We start from the raw sequence: 23,527 nt of genomic DNA, 5'->3' as shown, positions 1-23,527 counted from the left end.
TATGATGCTGCTTGGCCTGCTGTGTTCCTCCAGCCCTGCACCTCGTTGTCTCGGATTCTCCAGCATCTGCAGTTCCTACTATCGCTTGTGCATGTGATAGGAGCCACACCTCCGAGCCATTATACAACTATGTGCCTGAATAGTGAAACAGATAAAGTGTGCCAGACTCCCATTCAGTGTCTATAAGAAAACCATCTGCATCACAAGTAATGTTTAAAGAAACCAATTGATTCCAAGAGTTTTAGCTCAAGATATTGTATTCCCTTACTTAAATTCCCTTAATTTTGTTTTATACTGATTGTTATGTTTGTGATTTATATTCACCACCGCCCCACCCGATGTACATCTTTGTTCATCTCTCATGTCTGTCTGTCTTTCTGTGAGCCTCTCCATCGTCTTTCTCTGTTTGTCTTACTTTTCTCTTTCCCTGTGTAATTTTTTCTGAATCACTCTTTCTCTGTGTCTGACTCTCTTGCTATTTCTCTCAGTGTCTGTCTCTTTGTGTCTGTTCGTCGGCCTCTAAAGCTGTGGCTCTCCACTTGTGTCAGGCTTTCTCTGTCTCTCCATCTGTGACTGTCTCTCCATCTCTCTCTCCCACTCTGAACTCCATTGCTGTATCTCTCCATCATTCTTTCTCATTTTGTGTGTAATTCCGTCTCTCTCTCTCTCTCTCTCTCTCAATTTACCTGAATCCTGTCTTCTGGCAACTCTGTTTTCATGGCCAGCATTTCCCGTGCATATACGTCTGGATAGTGAGCTTCATTAAATGCCTTTTCCAGCTCCTCCAACTGGTAAGAAGTGAATATAGTCCTTAAATTAGGAGAGAAAAAAGAATTAGTAACACACAACTGAACCCTCAGCAGCCCTCAGAAATTCTTTCAAGATATTAAAAACAGTGAGACACACTACAAAACTTAGTTTGGACAAAGTTGCACCAACAATATAGATTTTAACATAGTTTGTTTAACATATAACGTTAGTGTCTAGCAGATGTCACATCACATCTTGCTTTTTTAGGACCTACTGTAGTTTATCCTCCTTTGTCATCCTGTATCTCCTCTTCCATGTCACCCAGTGAAAATAATTGTTAATGTTAATGTGAAATATCTTGAATCTTTCTATTGCATGCCATCCCCCTGCCATCTTCTCTACCCGAACCCTGCAGTATCGCATGTTATTGCAATTCTGTACACCACATTTCAGGAATGATGGAAGGATCCATGACAGGGTGCAGAGGAGATTTACCAGATTTCCAGGGATCAGACAATTTAGTTACAAGGGTAGGTTAGGGAATCTAGGGTGTTCTCCCAACAGTTGAAACACAGAGAAAAGCCACAACTAGAATACGTATAGATGAACTGCTGGAAACCAGCATGGATGGATAAATACAGCACTGATAAGTGAATATAGCTGGAATGTGGGACAAATAGGCATTGAGCTATAACTTCAGCAGAGATATAGCACAGTTTGGTGAATAGCTGGAATACAGTGTAAGACCAAAAGATATAGGAACAAAATTCAACGTGTTGAGTCTGCTCTGCCGTTCATATATCATGGCTGATATGTTTCTTAACCCTATTCTCCTGCCCTCTCCCTGTAACCTTTGGTCCTTTTAATATCTAGAAAGTATCTATCTTTGTCTTAAAGAATCTCAATTTCTTGGCCTCTGTGGCAATGAGTTCCACAGATTGCCCAGCTTCTGGCTGAAGAAATTCCTCTTCATCTCAGTTCGAAAGGATTGTGCCTTCACTCTGAGGCTGTGCCCTCAGGTCCTACTCTGTCCTACTAGTGGAACATTTTATCCATGTCCACTGTATCCAGGCCTCTCAGTATTCTGTAAGTTTCAATAAGATCCCCCTCATCCTCCTAAACTCAATCAACTACAGACCCAGAGTTCTCCCATTCATCTCGATGACAAGCCCTCCATCTCTAGGATCATTCTTGGAAAACTAAACCCTCTCCCCCCTCCTCCCCAAAGGCCAGCATATCCTTCCTTAGATGCAGGGCCCAAAGTTGCTCACAAAATTCCAAATTCAGTCTGACAAAAGCCTCATACAGCCTCAGCAGTACATCCCTGCTCTTGTATTCTCACCCGCTTGAAATGAATGCTAACATTGCATTTGCCTTCCTAACTGACAACTGGGTCTGCATGTTAAACTTAAGAGAATCCTGAACTAGGACCCCTAAGTCCTTTTGTGCTTCAGATTTCTGAAGCCTTTTCCTTGTTCAAAAAAAAGTCTATGTCTCTATTCTTCCTGCCAAAGTGTATAACCTCACACTTTCCCACATTGTATTCTATCTGGAATGCGCACAGGGATTGCAGCTGGAATTCAGCAGGTAGAGGTACACTCTGAAATATGACACAGCTAAGTAAAATAAAATGGTGTACAGTATGGGGTGGTGAACATCCAGCTAGAAGAACAATTGCAACAGATAAATGGTAAAACCACCACTTGCAAGTTCTCCTTCACGCCATACATCATCCTGACTTGGAAATATATCACCATTCCTTCAGCATCGCTAGGTCAAAATCCTGGAACTCCCTCCCCAACTGTGGGTGTACCTACAGCACATGGACTGGAGCAGTTCAAGAAGACACCCCTCAAGGGTAATTAGGGATAGGCAGCAAAAGTTGGCCTAGACAGCTATGCCCACATCGCAGGTGCAAGCTTTAAAATAAAGCTTACAACATGAATTAGTGAGCGGCTATGAATAGGCATAGATAAATTATAAGCACATTGCAATTATGCAGAATGAGTAGAGGTATTGTTAAAACAGACACATCTGACCACAAACTAAACAGTGCACACAAATTCTTACCTGTGGCGTCTTTTCTTTCTCTTTTTTGTTTGGCTCAGGTTGGATTTGGAAAGTTTCCTGTCACTTGACGAAATGTCTTCAGAATCTGAATTAAAACAGAGAGTGTTTTTATACGTTAAATACATTTTAAAAGATCAATTCCTACAGAGTATAGCAGTACGCTATTTGGATTAAGAGGCTGTACATCATTGGCGTAGCAGCAGAATAAAACACTCTGGAATATGATGATGATTTACCATCTTAAATGTACCCAAATCAGGAATTGGTTGCCCACTACTTTTTCCATTTATTAAATTTGATTGCCTAATTAGTTAATTAAGAAAAGGTAGCATGAATTTTAAAAGAGATGCAGAAAGAGTGAGACCTGTGGGTTAACGTCCTCACTTCAGAGTTAACATTAACAATATGTCAGAGACTGGGAATAATTTTAATTATTGTTTCGATACCAGTTCTAACTGTTGGAGACATTATGGCATAGAGTGTGGCTCTCTGAGTTTGTACTAGTGCCGTTTAGAGCAATCTTCTCTCAGAGGGCACTGAATCTATGCAATTCTTTGCCGCAGAAAGCTGTTGATAGTGGCTCATTAAATATATTTAAGGCTGAGATAGACGGGTTTTTAATCATCCAGGGAATCAAGGATTATCGGGAAAAGGCAGGAAAGTGGAGTAGGGGTTTATCAGATCAGCTGTGGCCCCATTGAATGGTGAAGCAGATTCGATGGGCTGAATGGCCTACTTCAGCCCCTGTGTCACATGGCTTAATTCTGTCGGTCCCACTGCCACCCACAAAAATATCAGTTGCCCTGGTTAAGGCTTGAACTCACAACCTTGCCATTTTGTAATAACCAATCGTCCCTCTAGATGCAAATATGGATCTTTGGAGTTGGGGGAGGAAGTTTCGGGGGCACTTGGATGTAAACAATCCTGCGGAACAAATGCTTGATTGGCTTTGAGGGTTCTCTACCTTATAAATAGAGGCAGCACATGGGTTGCGGTGAGGCTTTATAAAATGACTGCATTTACATCACTGCAACCAAAAGGGGGTGCTCTCACCACCCATGCAGTCTCAGTGCCTGCAACGTCGCCAACAGAGATTGCTGCAGGTAGATACAGATGAGAACCTTCTGGAACACAGACCAATTAAAACCCATTTTAACGATTGTGGATCAAAACAAGTTCTCTTGAAAACATTTCTCTGGTGTGCAGAATCTTAACTGTTCTGTGATCTTATTCTGCCTGGACTCACAAAGCCAAGCAGAGACAGCGAGACATGCAGAGTAGCAAGTGGGGCTGTGAGCAGGTTAAGCCAGCTTCAGAGTGAGGGTGTTAGCACGACAATGCATTAATGGCAACATGCATGTGTAGAGTGGGTGCTGGCCTCCCGTTCCAGGCATTAGCACCACTGATACCCTGTACCAGGGCAAAGCAGGAGATACACAGGTTATAAAACAACTGGGAGCATTTGTATCCAATTCTGGGCATTGCACTTCAAGAAAAATGTGTAAGGCTTGGAGAAGGTGCAGGAAAGATCTCCGAGGATGGTTCCAAGGATGAGGAACATCAGTTACATGGTTAGAGATAACGCTGAGAGGACGTTTGGTAAAGGACTCAAAATCATGAGGAGACTGGACAGAGCAGATAGAGTGAAACACACCCTTTGATGGAAGGGTTGAGTTCCAGAGGACACTGACTTAAGATGTTTGACAAAACAAGCAACTGCAACATAATGAACTGCTTCTTCTTATGCAGCAAGTGGTTAGGATCTGGAGGCATGTTCAATAGTGGCTTTGAAAAGGACCTAGGTGTATACGTGCACAGATCACTGAAAGTGGATGAACAGGTACAGAGAGCAGTAAGTAAAGAAACCTTGGCCTTATTAATAGAGGCATCAAATGCAAGAGCAATTATATTGAACTTGTATAAGATACTTGTTGAACCTCAGCTTGAATATTGTGCACAGCTCTGGGCACCACATTATAGGAAAGATGTGAACACCCTGGCAAGTGTGCAGAAGTGGTTTAGAAGATTGGATTCAGGGATAAAGATCTTCAGTTATGAGGATAAATTGAAGAAGTTTGAGACTGTCCTCCTTGGAGTGAAAAAGCTAAGAGGAGATCTGAAAAATGTTTCCATAATCATCAGCAGGTAGGATAAAGTAGAAAGGGAGAAACTGTTCCTGCTCATAAAAGGAACATGAATGAAAGGGTTAGATTTAAAGTGATCTGCAAAAGAAGGAAAGGTGAGGTTAGGAAAATCTAGCTCACACAGCAGGCAGTTAGGGCACTGCCTAGAAAGATGATGTAGACAGGTTCAACTGAGGCATTCAAGAGGGCACTGGATGGATTAATAAGGATAAAAATAATGTGCAAAGTAGAGGGAAAACGCAGGAGATTGGCACTAGGTAATGATGTTCATTTAATGAGCTGGTGTAAGCACAATGGGCCAAGTGACCTCCTTCTGTGCTGTAACATCCCTGTGATTTTGTGCAAAGAGATTTGATCAGTAGCAGATGAGAATTTTAGGCCTGGGGTGGAGTGGGAGTGAGGATTAGGAGCGGATGTTCTGTCTTTATAAGAGCATGAACACAATGAGCTAAATGGGCTTCTTCTGTACTGTTTGGATCCATAATTCTTAATCATTCAGAAGTAAAATTAAGTGATCTCTCATTTTGTGTTTAACTTTAAAAAGTCCAGCACTGACACTAAAAGTAAACATAATTTCACAAGTTTTATGATGTAAACTCAAATCAGTGGTTTCCAACTGACCCGGCCTTTATAATAAATCATGCCATCTACTCAAATTAAATGCAAAAGTAAATCCTTGTTAAAAGCTGTACTTTACCACTCAAATTGGGAAAAGAAATTTATTTTACAGCACAGAATATCTCTTCAAAGAATAAGAAACAAGCTGAGGCGCAACAGGAATGGGAATCTAGAGAAGTATCTTATGGATTCCAGCCCGAGTCCACCCCACACAGTATTGCCAACACTGTCCCTCCTAACCTGTTCATCTCAGGTGTCTTCACCCCAATTTGACTCAGCTGGCCTGAACACCCCTCACTCACTCACAAACCAAGGTGATGTCCAGGCGTTAACACCCTGGGAAACTGACTTATGAAATGGAGGGGTTACACAATGGGGACTCCTATATTTTTTTTAAAAAATGAACTCAACATAGGACAACTAAAAAGCTTTTTAATCACAGTTAATTGTTTTACTCTTGACTAAATATTGACTGGCTCCTGCCATTGACTAGCTTCCTTAAGCCACTCCTTTCAAATATTTTCTCTAAATTCCTCCAAATCTCCCTCAAACCCTTCCTTCAGTACATTTTAATATCTCCTTTAACCCTCTCCTACGCCCGCATTAAAAATTACGGTCTGTCACCTCCTTTAAACCAATAGGTTAAAGGAAAGACTTATTCTAAAATGTTATCTTACAATTATAATGATACAACTTTATTTTGTGAAAGCTTATTTCAAAAACAAATGACATTTTGTGCTGCTTCAACTGTGATTCATTTCTAATCAGTTTCAGACTCTACCTGTGATCACAGGGAGGCTGTAGGGATTTTCTGTAAGAACATCATTCATAAACTCATGAGATATTTCTGACTTTGTAACACACTGTAACCAGAGTAATTCCTCCCCTTTTTGTATTTCCAGTGCTTTCAATTAAAAGGGTCACTGTCAATTATAAAATGATAACTATATCACTGGAGAAATTTGGAGAATGAAACAAGAAAGTGAAAGGTTTTTTTTGAAAGACATGTATAAATCTATTATTCCTTTTTAATTCCTTCTTGCTGATCACACAATGGGATCATTCTGTTTAAACTGATGAATGAAAATGGAACAATTTGTAGAAGATGTTAAGACAGATGTTTTCAGCCTTGAAGTCTGTGAGTGAATCGTCAGGATTTCAGAACTCGGTCAGATTTTGTCTTTTTTTTGAGTCAGCAGTATTGTTTTATCAGAATAACACAATAGATGTATATTCAAAAGGATACAGCCATAGAGTCATAGAGTATACAGCATAGAAACAGCACTTGACCCAAACTGGTCCATGCTGACCATGGTGCCTGCTCAGCTAGTTCCAATTGCTTGCATTTGGTCCATATCCCTCTAAACCCTTCCCATCCATGTAGCGATCCAATTTTTTTTTAATATGTTGCTATTGTACCTGCCTCAATCACTTTCTCTGGCAGCCCATTCCATATATGCACCACCCTCAGGTCCTTCTTAAATCTTTCCCCTCTCACCTTAAACATAGTTTTCAATTCCCCATCCTTGGGAAAAAGACTATATGTATTCATCCTATCTAAGCCTCTCATGATTTTATACACCTTATTCTCTTATATTCCAAGGAATAAAGTCCTGTCCTGGCCAATCTCTCCCTATAACTCAGGCCTACTAGTCCTGGCAACATCTTCGTAAATCTTCTTTGCACACTTTCCAGTTTAACTACGTCTTTCCTATAACAGGGTGACCAAAACTGTACACAATACTTCAAGTGCAGCCTCACCAATGACTTACACAACTGTAACATAACATCCCAACTCCTATAATCAATGCCTCGACCAATGAAGGCCAGTATGCTAAATGCCTTCTTCACACCGCTTTCAACTAACTATGTTCTTGTACACCCAGGTTCCTCTGTTCCACAACACTCCTCAGGACTTTACCATTTACTCGATAAGTCCTACCTTGGTTTGACTTTCCAAAGTACAACATCTCACACTTATCTGTATTGAATTGCATTTGCCAATCTTCAGCCCATGTCCTCATCTGATCAAGATCTCTCTGTAATTTTTGATAACCTTCTGTTGGATATCTTAATGTCTCTTGAAGTTAAAATCCATTTGCACTGAGAATGTGTGTGTGTGCGCGCGCGTGTGTGTGTGTGCGCGCGCGTGCGTGTGTATGTGTATGTGTCGGTCTGTGTATGCATGTGTGAGTGTCTGTGTGTGTGCGTGTGGGTGTCTTTGTATGTGTGTGTGTGTCTGTGTGTGCATGCATGGCTGTGTGTGTGCACATACATGTCTGTGTGTGTGTGTATGTGCGTGTCTGGGTGTGTGTGTGTATATGTGTCTGTGTGTGTGGATCTGTGTGTGTGTGTGTGTGTGTGTGTGTTTGTGTGTGTGAGAGAGAGAGAAAGAAAGATCCGCTCCCAGATTATATGTTAGCAAAATGTTGAGAGTGCTAATATTTACTAACGATTTTTAGGTGTGTGTCTCCATATTTGAGTGTGTGTGCCAGTATCTAGAGAAGCTCTCTAACAGTGTTTAAATATCTGCAGGGAATCCCTGGGCATTCTTAATTTTCTATTATATATTCCAAAATAACGTGTCTGTTTGGAACAAAGTTTATTATAAAATGGAGCTGTGCCATATTGCTTGTCAGTATTCTCTCCTCGGCAAAACATTCTTATATCCTTCATAGCACTGGTGCTAAATGAACATCCAAGACTGATGGCACTCTATGAGGTTTAGTCAGAACCCCATTCACATCACATATTTTAATATGTGATACATGGGCTGAAGATTGGCAAATGCAATTCAGTACAGATAAGTATGAGATGTTGTACTTTGGAAAGTCAAACCAAGGTCATGGATTGCTAGTTCAGTGACATTACTGCTATGCCATTGCCTTCCTTAAACCAAACAGAATGCATTAGTCTCGTCAATACTTCAGTTCGGTACAAATGTTATCTTGAAACCCTCACAAAATGTCACAGCCACCGTACTCATATGTACCATCAAACCTATCTTGACATTCCCACAAATGTAACCATATACTGTAGCAAACTGATAGCATTCTCAAAACCTACCCAAGAACATGTCAGCAAACCAATTTAAAATCCAGACCCAACAAAAACTAGCAAATGCATAGGAGGCCAAATTTCTAATACCCTCAATTACAGCACACCACTTTGCATCGATCAGAATTTTTTAAATATTTGATTGTGGGATGTAGGCATTGCTCGCTGGCTGGCCAGCATTTCTTGCCCATTCCTAGTTGCCCTTGAGAAGGTGGTGGTGAGCTGCCTTCATGAACTGCTGCAGTCCATCTGTTGTAGGTTGACCCACAATGCCCTTGGGAGAAAATTCCACGATTTTGACCCGGCGACAGTGAAGGAACAGCGATATATTTCCAAGTCAGGATACTGAGTGGTTTGGAGGGGAACATGAAGGTGGTGTTCCATATATCTGCTGCCCTTGTCGTTCTAGATGGAAGTGGTTGTGGTTTTGGAAGATGCTGTCTGAGGATCTTTGGTGAATTTCTGCAGTGCATCTTGTAGATAGTACACACTGCTGCTCTCGGGAGTCGGTGGTGGAGGGAGTGGATGCTTACATTTATATATTCTTGAAAGGAAAGTACTTGCATGGCTATTGGCAAAGGGAAAGGGGGTGGGACTTATTGGATAGTTCTTTCAAAGAGCTGAAACAGGTACAATGGCCTCCAGCTATATTGTTTCAATTTGTGATTCTATGCATAAACCAAATTTGTCCGATGCCACCGCCACACCCATCTGTTTTCAAAAACTACAGCAGCAAGTCAACCCAAAATACTCAAGGAAGGACACCAAAATAATCCTACAGATCCAAATAATTGACCAGAAAGCAAAAGAATATGTGCAGATACATGACAAATGGAAGATTGTGAACAGTTTAGGTTCCCTTATGCAAGGAAAGATATCCAGGCATTGGAGGCCCCCATCTAGAAAAGGCTCCCAGTGTTGATTCTGAGGATGGAGGGATTTTCATATGAGGAGAGGCTCAGTAATTCGGGCCTGTACCCAATGAGAGGTGATCTTATTGAAACATATAAAATCCTTAAAGGGTTTGACAGGGTTGAAGCAGGTTGAAGCAGACAGGTTGCTTCCCCTTGTGGTAGAGTCTAGGATAAGAGGGAATAATCTCAGAGTAAGGGGTCACTCAGTCAGGACTGAGATGAGGAGAAATTTCTTCTTTCGGAGGGTAGTGAATCAGTGGAATTGCTTAATGCATAGGGATGTAGAGGCTTGGCCATTAAGTATATTCAAGGCTGAGACAGACAGATTTTTAATCAGTGAGATAATCATGGTTCTAGGGAAAAGGCAGGAAAGTGGGGATTATCAGATCAGCCATGATCTCATTGAATGGCAGAGCAGTCTTGATGAAACGAATGGCCTACTTCTGCTCCAATGTCTTACGATCTTAAAACTCCAGCTGATACACTGCCAACCAATTCCAACATGCATTGAATTTAATCAAATTAACCCATTGAGATCATTACAATGAAAATATGAAGCAAAACCCACCAAAAATATCGAATCAGACAAAAACATCAACATTTGGGAGTAAAGCTGCTGAAAATCTAAACAAAACTAGGCAATTTACCTACAAAATTCATTATATACCTATGAAGACCACTTGAATGTGTTGAATAATAATAAAGCTCACTTAATTTGCCCAGATGTGCTATCAACTCCATACTGCCAAATACATCATTAACCCACTCAATTGTCTAATCAATCTACACAATGACTCATTGCAATTAATTCACCTGACCCACCCTGAATCCAAGAAAATGCTTCAATCTCAATCAAATACAACATCAATGTCATGGAAACGACTCAACATTATCATCAGCCAAATCCATTCAAACACTCTAATTGCTATCTACTTGCCCCATGAAACTCAATCAAATACAAGACTAAAACTCACCCAATGTAAATGCTCACCTGATCCACTCATCCTAAAATTGTTCTAAAAATGAAATGCAATGAAACTCAACGAAAGATAGAATGCTCATCAAAATACGCCAAACATACTTAGTTATCCAATATCAAGCTAAATACTCTATTGGTTCAACTAAATACACATGAAACAGGCTCAAGGGCTGAATGGGGTGTCACTGGTCTTACGTTTCCACGTGCCTTCGAACAATGGACCAATGTGGAGAGATATTCAGCAACCCAATGTGCCTTTGAACCAACACAGTGTTACTCTGTACTGGTGCTGAAATAGCATAAAAATTAAAAGTTCTGTATGTTTTAACTTGCATTTCCTAGCTGCCAGATGAACTTGTTTTGTAAAATCTACTCTAATTTGATGTGAAATCTAAATATCCTTAAGCGTTTCACTGGTAGCATTCACCAGTCAGTCAAGGTTTCAGCGTTCTGAAGGTGTATGGAATCCAGATACCAGTTGGCAGCGCTAAAATCACTGCATTGTCACTGCTCCCAATCCAGCAACACCTCGATTTTAAAACTCTCAACTTTGTTTACAGATACCTGCAGGACCTCAATACTCGCTATCTCCCTGATCTCCACCCCTACAACTTTGGAGAGCTCTGCATTCGTCTAAATCTGGACCCACGTGCATCTTCAATTTTAATCATTCCATTAAAACACAGAACTGTAGAATTCTGAAACAAGAACAGAAATGTAAAAGAAATGCAGCAGGTCCTGGCAGCATCTGTAGCGAGTAAAACAGAGTTAAAGTTTTGAGTCCAGTGACTCTTCGGCAGAATTCAACAGATGGTGCCAGACCTGCTGGGTTTCTCCTGTACTGGTTTTCTTAATCATTTCATCATTGGAACATCTGGCCTTCAGTTCCCTGGGCCTTGAACTCCAAACTTCCTTCCCTATACCACTTCATGCCCCTTTAAAATCTACAGTTTTAGCCAAGCTTTTGATGATCTGCCCTTATGTTTCCTCATGAGGTTTAGAGTCAATTTTTGCACTCTTTGATAGGTTTTCCATCTAAATTCATATTGTTGTTTAGGCTTGTTCCAGCCATCTGATTCTGGTTGTATCTGAATTCCAATTTGGTTTGTCTTCTGACTTGGACCCCAGCATGCATTATGTTATCATATTCTGCAATGTACTCTGAGCCATTTCCTCTCTGCATATGTAAACAGATTTATTCAGAATTAACCAGAAATTGTGTTTCTAGTGCAACCCAAGATAAAATCAGTGCAATGAAGCAGCTCTCAGTCAGTCAAGCAATGCCTCCATTTTAAAACTTCTGTCCACGTTTTCAGAAATTTCGTGGCCATATTTCAGTTCTGAACAGCAACAAAATATGAACTGAAGCCCTATTAATTCCTGGTAGAATAGCTGCAGAGAAACTGTTTCCTCTCACTGGGAATTTTGAAGCAGATTGAGGTGGAATAGCCTTAAAATTAGAGCTAGGGCATTGATGAGGCAGTATTTTCTTTACACAAGTGGGTAGCGGAAATCTGAAAATCATACCTGCAAAAGATTGGGATCCTCTGAGAATGACATTTTCAAAGATTGAGATGATCAGATTCATTGTTGGAAATGAGAATCAAAAGATATGGGACAAAGGTGAGTAAATGAAGTTAAGTTACTGATCAAAGAAAAAGGTGGAATAAGCTCAATTGTGTAGATGGTCTACGCCTGTCTGGTTAGCTTAGCTGTCTGGGTGGCTGGTTTGCGATGCAGAGTAATGCTAGCAGTCTGGGTTCACTTCCTACATTAACTGAGGTTACCATGAATGATTCTCCATCTCAACTTCACCCCTTGCTCTGAGGTGTCGTGACCCTCAGGTTAAATTCACTATCAGCTGACTCTTTCTAATGAGAGAGTGGGACTACGGTACCTTTACCTACTCCTGTAATGACAAAATGATTTCTCATTCTTCTGGCCAGATCTAATCAATATGAGAATCCCACAGTCAAAATATTGGAAGAGGGATATGTCTAATGAGTTCAAATAATTTGAAAGCTCCACGCTCAAGACAAGTACATGTAAATAGAACTTGATACAGAAAGCATATTAATACTTTATCAGCATTCTGTTCAATTATAGACAGCATTACATTACTTTCTAATAACCAAATTGAAAACTATTTCTCAGTAACCTGTCTTTATGTTTCAGTGTGATTGTTAATCATAGCATATAACCACTGCATGAAGCGTTCTGTCAAATGTTTCACCAAATCAGTATCAATGAACTGTGTCTAAATGACAGGTGTTGTTGGCAAAGAAAATCATCCAACAAATGCTAAAGGAATGTAAGATGCTTGACAGCCTATGTAGTAACAAAACAGATACTCCAGATTGATATTAGACCTGGTGTCTAATACCAGAGCTTCCCAAGCAGACCTGAAATTCTGTGCTTTATTCTCAATTCTTGTGATATTGTGTGTATTCTATTCTACAACACAGTTGTAAGGGTCTAGGCCCGAAACATCAACCTTCCTGCTCCTCTGATGCTGCTTGGCCTGCTGTGTTCATCCAGCTCTACACCTTGTTATCTCAGATTCTCCAGCATCTGCAGTTCCTACTATCTCTGTAAATATTTGTCATTCTGTTTATACCCTATGAAATCTCCTTGATTAGATACCAGGCTGTAACTCATTCCTAAGTCTCCATTATTCTATACACAGAATATGTTTTGCAGATAGTTCTACAGAATTACTGCTAATTGATGACTTCATAAAAATCTGTTTCTAGGATAAACTGTTTTTTTTTAACCTAATGCATTATTGCTAAAGTAATTCTGAGCTGCTAAGTACTCATTCTGTGGCCAAGTCGAAATTAAGTCAAGAGATCTAATGGGAAAGTGTAAAAAGGTCTAACTATCCTCAAAGAAGCTCCTTTTAAAACATTTGACTAAAAATGAGTGAACAGCTACATTCTCTTCAACAGATAGTAATGTGGACCAGTTCATGCATGATCACCTCATAATCGAAAGTGAACTATTTGTATTGCCATCAATAATATTGAACCTGTCTCTTCCTCTCTCCACCATCCAGGCTGCCTGGCAAAACCAAAATTGTGGGAGGTATTAAACAACAGTAGATAAAAAGATAAAAAAACGTTCTGCATACTAGTGACACCCTGTTCCTCAAAGCAACCCAATTCAAGAAGGAGGTTTTGGAATAGACCACCAAATGGCCCTATATCCCCCTTCACTATTGATGCCTCCATGTGTACCAGTATCAAGCCTGCATTTTCCATGGTGGGCATTCAGATGCGGTCGAGTCTGGAGAAAGGGATGAGGAATTAACTGTGCACAAGTACTTCAACATCATGCATGGACTGTGATTTACGAAACTCGTGGTATTTCCAGTGAGTGTTCTAATGATTGGAATGAGCGAATACAGGTTGCTACATTTAAATCTAAAAAACTTTCATTTACTTAACCCCTTTCACAAACTCAGAATATCCAAAGTGCTTCACATGCAATGGAGTATTTTTTGAAATGTAGGTCTGGAGTGTAAACTCTGTTGTGATCTAAGAATGCATGAATCACGGATCACACTCTAAGGATACAGAGTAGACCATTTGGGACTGAGATAAGGAGAAATGTCTTCACCCAGAGAGCAGTGAGACTGAGGAATTCTCTGCCACAGAAAGCGGTTGAGGACAAAATATTGAATGTTTTCAACAAAGAGTTAAACGTAGTTCTTAGGGCGAAAGGAATCAAAGGGTATAGGGAGAAAGCAGAAACAGGGGTCTGAGTTGGACAAATAGCCATGATTATATTGAATCGTGGAGCAGACTCAAAGGGTTGAATGGCCTATTCCTGCTCTGATTTTCTATGTTTCTATATTATGGCAGCCAATTTGTTCACAGCATGCTACTACAAATGATCTATCTTTTTGGGACATTTTTGAGGGATGGTCTTCCTGTTTTTCTTTGAAGGAGTACAATGGGACTTTTTACATCCTCCTGATTGGGCCGATAGGGCCTCTGTTTTATATTACATCTAAATGGCAGTATCTCAACGCAATGCTGCACTTCCTCAGCACTGAACTAGAGTTCAATTCTTGGTTCTTGTGCACAAGACCTGGAGTGGACATGTACTGATATCTTCTGACTCAGAGCCACAGTTGTCACTATATATCAATAATCTCTCCAAAACCAAAATTATGGGAGGTATTAAACAACAGTAAATAAAAAGATACATGTTCTGCATACTAGAGACACCCTATTCCTCAAAGAAACCCAGTTCAAGAAGGAGGTTTTGGAATAGACCACCAAAGTTGAAGTTAGTCTAACAGCCAAATCTCCTATTAAGGATGTCTTAACAATGCACTTAGAAAATCAATGTATCAGACAAAGTCTATTTTATGAAGGGGAAATTTGTGTTTGACAAAATTGATTAGAGCTTTGTAAGGATAGGTAAAAGGAAAACCGGTAAATGTAGCATACTTGGATTTCCAAAAGGCATTTGATAAGTTCTTAGCAGAAAAGGTTCATAGATAAGGGTGCATAAATTGGTGGTATTATATTAACATAGATCAAAGATTGTTTAATGGACAGGAAGCAAAGAATAGGGACAAGGGGCATTTGTAAGGTGGCAATGAGCAACTAGGAAGACAAATGGCATGTTAACGTTTATTACAAAGGGACTGGAAAACAGGAATAAGGAAGCCTAGTTACAATTGCACCGGGCTATGGTAAGGCCACCCTGAAACATCATGCACAATTTTGGTCTCCACGGTAAAGGAAGGAAACATTGTACTTGGATTTGAGATAGTGCAGAAAAGGTTTACTAGATACCAGTGAAGAGGCTTTTCCTATGATGGGAGTCACTGTAAATTTAGTTTAGACTCTCATGCATTTAGAAAGTTGAGAGAAGGTTATACCGAAATATATAAGATGCTGAAGGCAGTTGGTGGGTGGTTATTTTCCACTGGTCATGGTGTCTGTTATTTGGGGGCAGAGGCTCAGGATAAGGGGCCAATCATGTATGGCTGAGATGGAGAGAAATTTCTTCACTCAAAGGCTTGTGAATCTTTGCAATTCTCTATCCCAGAGAGTTGTGGATGCTTTATCATTAAATATACTTAAGGCTGAGAGAGGTAGCAAATTGAGGAATTTGAGAATTGTGGGAGAAAGTACAGTCAAAGCTGTCACTCAGTGAGTGATTGCATTCAATGATGGAGCAGCCTCGGGCGGGTGAATGGTCTATTTTTAATGCTGTGTTCAGATATTTAAATTTTGAGTGCATTTATAGAGTAATCTCTATGCTGAGAACTTTTCACCTCCTGCTGATGTAATGAAGGAGAATGGCTTCCTTCCGACTGGAATCCATGCCATAGAGTCATAAAGTCATACAGCATGGAAACTGACCCTTCGGTCCAACCAGTCCATGCTGAACATAATCCCAAACTAAACAAGTCCCACCTGCTCACTCCTATTAAAATGTTGAGGTAGCAGTAAGTACTGGAAACAGAAATACCTGCATAAAAGGGGAGAATGGCACAAGGCAGACAATTCTGAGAAACTGACATTATGGATTGGCAGTAAAATGAATTGAGATACAATTTCAATTAAAAGACCCTCACAGCTCGTGTTCTCAGTACAAAGTGGGCTAAAATTGATCATTGTATTTTTTAAATTGAAGATTAAAATCTAAGAAATATCCCTCAAACTCATATCCCTCATAACCTTTCTTATTCATGTATTTATCCAAATGTATTTTAAACATTGTGACTGTATCCACATCTACCACTTCCTCAGGAAGTTCATTCCAAACATGAACTGCCCTCTATGTAAAAACCACCCTCAGGTCTTTTTTAAATTGCTCTTCTCTCACCTTTAAAATATTCCCCCTAGTCTTAAAATCCCCATCCTGGGGAAAAGACACCTACCATTTACCTTACCCATACCTCTCATGATTTTATTAAACTTCTATGACATCACCTCTCAACCTTCTACACTCCAGCACAAAAACTCCCAGCCTATGCAGCTTTTCTTTATAACTTAAACCTTACATGCCCTGGTAAATCTCTTCTGAACCTTCTCCAGCTTAATAATATCCTTCCTATAACTGGATGACCAGAACTTCAGTCCTTTGATAGGTTTCTGCAACCTAGACCCCAATCAAACCAGTAACAAAAATTTGTTAATATGCCTCATCTCTGCAACCAAACCATACCCCCCACACCCCCATTTCGCCCACAACTGTGGCAGTGTTTGACTCTCTGACGCTTTAGGCCTGGAGTTCTCACAATTAGAAGAAGAAAATTCCTGACAGCCCAGCAGAATGAAAACTGTACTCCCACATGAATGGCAGTGCCAACTGCTCAAGACCAGACCTGCGGTCTCTCTGCAAAAAATTCACAGGGTTCAACCTGGTCTCATAATCTGAGCCTATCTCAAGATCTACAAAGCCAGTTTTTAACATGTGATGAGAATGCTTTGATAAGAGATAGACACACTTGTTAGTACATGTTTTAAGGCAGCCGTTATGAATTACCCCATAGATAAACGCAATCAATAAGGATGCACTGGCACTGGAGAGGATGCAAAGGTTGATTCTGGAAATGAGAGGGTTGCCTTATGAGGAGAGATTGAGTAGACTGGGACTATACTCATTGGAATTTAGAAGAATGGGGGGGTGGTGGGTGAGCTTATAGAAACATAAAATTATGAAGAGAATAGATGAGATAGAAGCAGGGAGGTTGTTTCCACTGGCAGGTGAAAGTAGAAACAGGGGTCTAGCCTCAAAATAAGGGGGAGCAGATTTAGGACTGAGTTGAGGAGGAACTTCCTCTCCCAAAGGGATGTGAATCTGTGAAATTCCCTGCCCAGTGAAGCATTTGAGGCTACCTCGTTGAATGTTTTTAAGGCAAAGAGAGATAGATTTTTGAACAGTAAAGGAATTAAGGGTTTTGGTGAGCAGATGGGTAAGTGGAGCTGAGTCCACGAAAAGATCAATCATGATCTTATTGAATGGCGGAGCAGGCTCAAAGAGCCAGATGGCTAACTCCTGCTCCAACTTCATATATTGTTATAAGATCTGTTGTCTCTCCTTGTGCTCTCAGCTTAGTTCCCTTGTGCAATTATTTATTCAACATCAGGCATAAATGGTTCAGTTGGTACATATCAGAGTCAGGATCAGGGCTGAATTCCTCATTGGATGGTGCTATACTTTGTGCCAAAATTTACAGTCTTCTTTATCATTAAATGATTCATTTTTAAATCACACAATATTCTCTGAGAGGGTGGCTTAGAATTTTGTTTTACCATAGACAGCTGCCAAGACTGGGTCATTAAGAATATTCAAGGGTGAGGGAGAAAGATTTTTAATCAGCACAGGAATCAAGGGTTCTGGGGAAAGGCAGGAAAGTGGAGTTGATCTTACTGAATGGCAGAAGCAGACCTAATGAGTTAAATGGCCCACTTCTGCTCCGATGCCTTACGGTCATATGATCTTAATTTCAATTCTCAAAACAGATGGTCAAAAGTGACTTTAGCCTGAAGTTTTGTTTATGCATTTGAAATTGCTGTATGTCTGTGTTTGCCCATGTATCCTCTTTCAAAGAAGGGGACCATCACCAGCAAGACCAGCATTTGATGCTCTTCTGTTAAACTCAAAGGCTTGCTAGGTCTTTTCAGAAGGCAGTTAAGAGTCAACTGCACTGCTGTGGGTCTAGAGTCACAGGTTAAGAGCAGGTAAGGAAAGCAGATTTCCTTCATTTTCATGGTCACCTTTACTAATTTCAATTCCAGATTTATTAATTGAATTTATATTCTGTCAGCTGCCATCCCTGCGGCATTAGCCTGGCTTCTGGATTACTAGTCCTGTAACATTATGACTAGGCCATCTGTCTGTGTCTACACCTCAATGTTTACATATGTGTTTCTGTCTGCTGAGTTTGTGTGTGGCCACTAATGTGACTGTAGGTGTATCTGTGTCTGTGAGATTATGTATCTGTGTGTGGATGTGCCTACATTTTGTATATGCCTATGTGTGTACATGCTTGTCTCTGTGCCTGCGTGGTTATGTGTCTATGTATATGATTATGTGCATATGTGTGCATGTGTGTGTCTGGTGTGGTTATATTCCTCTGTGTGTATGTGTGTGTGTGTGTGTGTGTGTGTGTTTGTGTGATCATTTGTGTATGTGTGTGTGCATGTATCTGTCTGTCTGTGCATAGTTATGTGTCTGGGTATCTGTGTGGTTGTTAAATGCATGTTTCTCTCATCTCATTGGCATTTAAATTTACTGCAATTTGCTGGAAACTGGTTTTGATTGGAAGTTGGAATCAAATTCAGCAAAAACCTCATTTCAGTTTACTCCAGTCTACTGAAAAGCTGATTAGTTTTATTTTCAAATGATGTTTGCTGAGGGAGTGAACCCAATTTGAATCACCCTCTCTGTACACTGCTGAAGAATGTAGGAATGTGCAGCAACCTGGGAAATTCTTCTAGGGGTGGCGGGGGTGGGGAGATGTGTTGGAGAAAGGGGGATCAGGCTGTGTAGCCTCTTGGTTTCACTGGGAATTGGCAGAAAGACGGAGGAAGTGAGAAGATCCCAGATGACCATCACGAACCAGGCAGAATGAGAAGTATTTTACTGCAGACCCTTCCTTCTGCACAATTTAATCCAGTGCAAATACCAAGGAAGGGTTCAATTCTGACAAGATGGCTTAAATGTGTCTTGGGGCAGAATTCAAATTTTCTCCACAACAAACAAGATAGGAGCAGAAGCAAACCATTTGTTCCCTCCATCCTGCACCACTCTTCAATATGAACACAGCTCTGTTTGTGTTTCAACTTCCACATTCCCATCCATTTTGATCATCTTTAATGGCCTTGCCTAACAAGGTAATTCAATTGACACAGTGTGGAGCTGGAGGAACACAGCGGGCCAGGCAGCATCAGAGTAGCAGGAAAGTTGGTGCCCTCTGATGCTGCCTGGCCTGCTGTGTTCCTCCAGCTCCACATTGTGTTGTCTCTGACTCCAGCATCTGCAGTTCTTGCTATCCCTCAAGGTAATTCAGTTCCTTTTCCATAGGGCAGTGCCCTGAAGAACCTGATTCTATAACATCAATTTCATTCATGATATGTCTTATCTGTCAGTTTTTTTAAATCCTGATTTGGAAAATGATTTAGCTTTAAACAAATTCTCACTAAAGTCGCTAGTAGATTGTGTACTGAAAATCCTTTTAAGTGCTCTTTTTAAATGGGTATAAACTCTGTTTTCAAACTTTCTACTGAAATAAGTCATTTTTCTAAAGAACATTCCCAAATGGCTGCATTGAGGATGATCTAACCTGGAACTGAACGATTTCTCTCCCACAGAAAGAAATACATTGTAAATGTGAGAATGCTGGTACATTATTAAGTACCATTTTGTCAGTTATTATCCTAAGACGTATTATGTTTAAGATATACCATGCCAAACATTGCTCAGCCTTTATTGTGAAGCTGAGGACAAAGCAGAAGGATGGCTCTACACGTCTATTTTAGTCACAATTAATACCAACTAGTTTCGGGATTGCTTTTTTTTCCCCAAAAGAAGCATTTAATGACTTAAGGTATATCTTGTCCAAAAATATTCCCATTAGTGGAATGATTCTGTGGCTGAGTCGGCGAGGCAGGGTTTAGGAATTCAGAACAACTCTTGCCAGACTGGGGGTTTGCTGAATTTGAAAACTTTCACTTCTTCACGAAAAAAAACTCAAACAAAATGAGCTCAGCATCTCCTATGGGACTGAGCCACTATTTGTTTTGAAATTCAAAATGATGTATTATTTACTTGCTATGTATTATTTACTTACTATGTATTATTACTTATTAGAGCGATTTATTTAATAGAAATTACTAGATGTTTGGAAAGGTGCATCTTAGTCATCTCCTACTATGCTGCTGTCGGTTTCAGACAATAAGAGTCGAGCTGTTGACTCATTAAACTCCTGTTTCTGGGAGAGATAGACAAGAGTTCAGGGACTCCAGTGCTAGAGAGAGCTGAAAGGAGCATTTGCTCCAAGTTACCTGTTCCTCCATAGCACCTTGTCCCATATACTGCACCCCCAAAGTAAAGCTACCTTTAATAACTGCACCATCTTCATCCGGACAAATGGAGGCTGTTTTAGGGAATTCGTCAGTGAAGACATTTTCTAATCAACCTGTTCAGCGATATTATGACTCACCTCTGGAGCAAAACCCTGGGCCTCTTGACTCAGAGGAACCTACAGTACCACTGCACAAGAACCCCTTCAGTGTAAGTTAACTCCGGTTTGGATAATTATAGGTTTAAATATCCAGCGGGGAGAAAAGGGACGGGGTGATTATTACTGAGCAAACACATTTCGTAGAAAGGGACAGAAGGCACCTCTTCCCATCCCTAACGAACGCGTTAACAACATTCACATAAGCATTCAGCTCTTCCATTCACATAGACATTAATGGAAGAGCTGAATTGTCCACATTCTTCATGCTATTGTCAATGACACAAACCGACCGATATACTCCCTTGAAAATCATATCCTAATTCAGTGTGATTCCTCAAATCTCTCATCAAATGGAACTGTGAAACTTACTTGGCTCGCGATTTTTCTCTGTCTTTCTCTTCAGCGCCGGGAGAAGCCAAATTGCTACAAGGGGGCAGAGAGTTAGCTTCTGAGATTACAATTCCCTTCCAAACACTGCCAGTCCAAACAACATCCAGTGTCGATTTAGTAACCCATTATTGTTCAATATCCAAAGCCCTTTAATCTGGACCCCGCTCAGTCCCGCCGTGTGTGTGTAGCTGTGTAATGTTGCAATGAGAGGTGTCAGTTTTACGCTCTCCGACCCCCTCTCTTGCCCTAATCAGCATTTATGCTGGTCTGTTCAACTTTCTACCTAACTTCTTTAACATATAAAGGCAGTCTGAGCTCCAAATCCCCGTGTCAAATATTATTGTGATTTGGGAAGCGGAGGTTGAACGAATATTAGGCGAGGGAAGATGAAGATTCTCAGATTATTTCGTTGGAAAGTCTGCTTTAAGCATGAAGGAGCAGGGTTTGATAAACATGCGCTAAAACGTGGGCCATTTTTGTGTACAGTGTCTCTTTCCAGGGTTTCTGGCTACTTCTGTTACATCGCGTATAGTACCGCAAAAAGCAGTTCCGACATGACCAGTCACATCTTGCAAACTCCCACCACTACTGTTTGTTTCTGGGACTGTTGCTCCTTGCACTGTATAGCTTAGCTGTACTAGTCATTACTGAATAAAAACCGAAAGAACTGCGGATGCTGTAAATCAGGAACAAAAACAAAGCTGCTGGAAAAGCTCAGCAGGTCTGGCAGCATCTGTGGAGGAGAAAACACAATCAACGTTTCGGGTCCGGTGACCCCTTCCTCATGATGGTAGCTGGGAAAACGTCAGTTTATATGCAGAAAATAGGGAGGTGGGTAGACGATAGGATAGAGCCCAAAGAGAGAGAAAGACAGTTGGACAGACAAAGGAGTTGCTAACGATCAGGCTGGGAGGGTGAATAGTTGTTAATGGGGACTGTTAGTGACTAACAACAGGAGGCGTGTAATGGCAGACTATGTGGTAACAAAGCCTGGTGTGTGGGGTAGGGGGCTGGGACATGGGAGAGTTTAGGCCCTAAAATTATTGAACTCAATATTGAGTCCGGAGGGCTGTAGGGTCCCCAAGTGGAAAATGCGGTGTTGTTCCTCCAACTTGCGCTGGGCTTCACTGGAACACTGTAGCAAGCCAGAGAAAGAGATGTTGGCCAGGGAGCAAGATGGTGCATTGAAGTGGCAGGCAACAGGTAGTTCAGGGTCTTTTTTGCGAGCAGAACGTAGATGTTCTGCGAAGCGGTCGCCAAGTCTACGCTTCGTTTCCCCATAGTAGAGGAGACTACATTGTGAGCAGCGAATGCAGTAGACTAGATTCTGGGAAGTGCAGGTGAAGTGTTGCTTCACCTGGAAGGTATGTTTGGGCCCTTGGATACTGGGGAGGGAGGAGGTAAATGGGCAGGTGTTGCACCTTCGCCGGTTACAGGGGAAGGTGCCGTAGGGCTGTGGGGGTTGTTGGGGGTGAAGGAAGTGTAGACCAGGGTGTCCCGGAGGGAACGATCCCTGCAGAAGGCGGACAAGGGAGGAGAGGGGCATATGCGTCAGAGCAGCGTTGTCTCTCCACAGCAATCTCGTCACAAAACTTACATTGCCGATTCTTAGAGCTAATAGGAACTGTAGATGCTGGAATCAGAGCTAACACAGTGTGGAGCTGGATGAACACAGCAGGCCAGGCAGCATTAGAGGAGCAGGAAAGTTGACCTTTCGGGTCAGGACTCATTTATTTCTGTTGTTCCCATAAAGCAACTACTCTCATCTTTCCTGTGTAACAATGATTGCTTCCTAATTTACCAACATAACCCTGTTACTTCAATCAAATTCTGTTATTTGTGTTACCCCGCTCTCTCGGATTCGTTTTAATCTTTCACGGGATGTCCGTGACAGCGAAGAGACAACTGTGGGCCTGGAGTCACATGTGAGAGTAGCAGTCTGGTTCCTTTAACAGCACAGTCCTTTCTACAAAACGATATGGCTGTCTAACAATTAATTGCTGATCTTAAAACGAACTGCGGACGTTGGAAATCTGAAACAAAAACAGAAATTGCTGGAGAAACTCAGCAGGTCTGGCAGCATCTGTGGAGAGAGAAACAGAGTTAACATTTCGAGTCCCGGTGACACTTGTCGGTATCTGTTTCTGTCAATGATTAATTTTCACGGCCACTAGATTTACTAATTGAGTTTATAATTCATTCGGGTGCTGTGGTCGGATTTGAATCCATAGCCCCCAAAGTTACCAGACCGGGTACATTCCAGCTCCATGATTTTGTTAGAGATAGTAGGAATTGCAGATGCTGGAGAATCCGAGACAACAAGGTGCAGGGCTGGATGAACACAGCAGGCCAAGCAGCATCATAGGAGCAGAAAGGCTGACGTTTCGGGCCT

General features: G+C 41.1%; 1 protein-coding gene across 1 annotated transcript in view; it reads right to left on the bottom strand.

The window, feature by feature from the left end:
• Window positions 1-23,527, bottom strand: part of vsx2 (visual system homeobox 2) — a 77,878-nt gene that overhangs the window by 49,248 nt on the left and 5,103 nt on the right. The window contains exons 2-3 of the mRNA XM_048600352.1: window positions 2,821-2,905; window positions 687-810 (exon numbers count right to left, since the gene is read on the bottom strand). Coding sequence (XP_048456309.1) covers window positions 687-810; window positions 2,821-2,905 — 209 coding nt within the window. The remainder of the gene's footprint in view (window positions 1-686; window positions 811-2,820; window positions 2,906-23,527) is intronic.

Source organism: Rhincodon typus, chromosome 8 (genome assembly GCF_021869965.1).
Source record: "Rhincodon typus isolate 14 chromosome 8, sRhiTyp1.1, whole genome shotgun sequence".
Lineage (NCBI taxonomy): Eukaryota > Metazoa > Chordata > Chondrichthyes > Orectolobiformes > Rhincodontidae > Rhincodon > Rhincodon typus.
The sequence above is the reverse complement of the archived record's forward strand: the minus strand, read 5'-3'. Positions and strand labels throughout refer to the sequence as shown.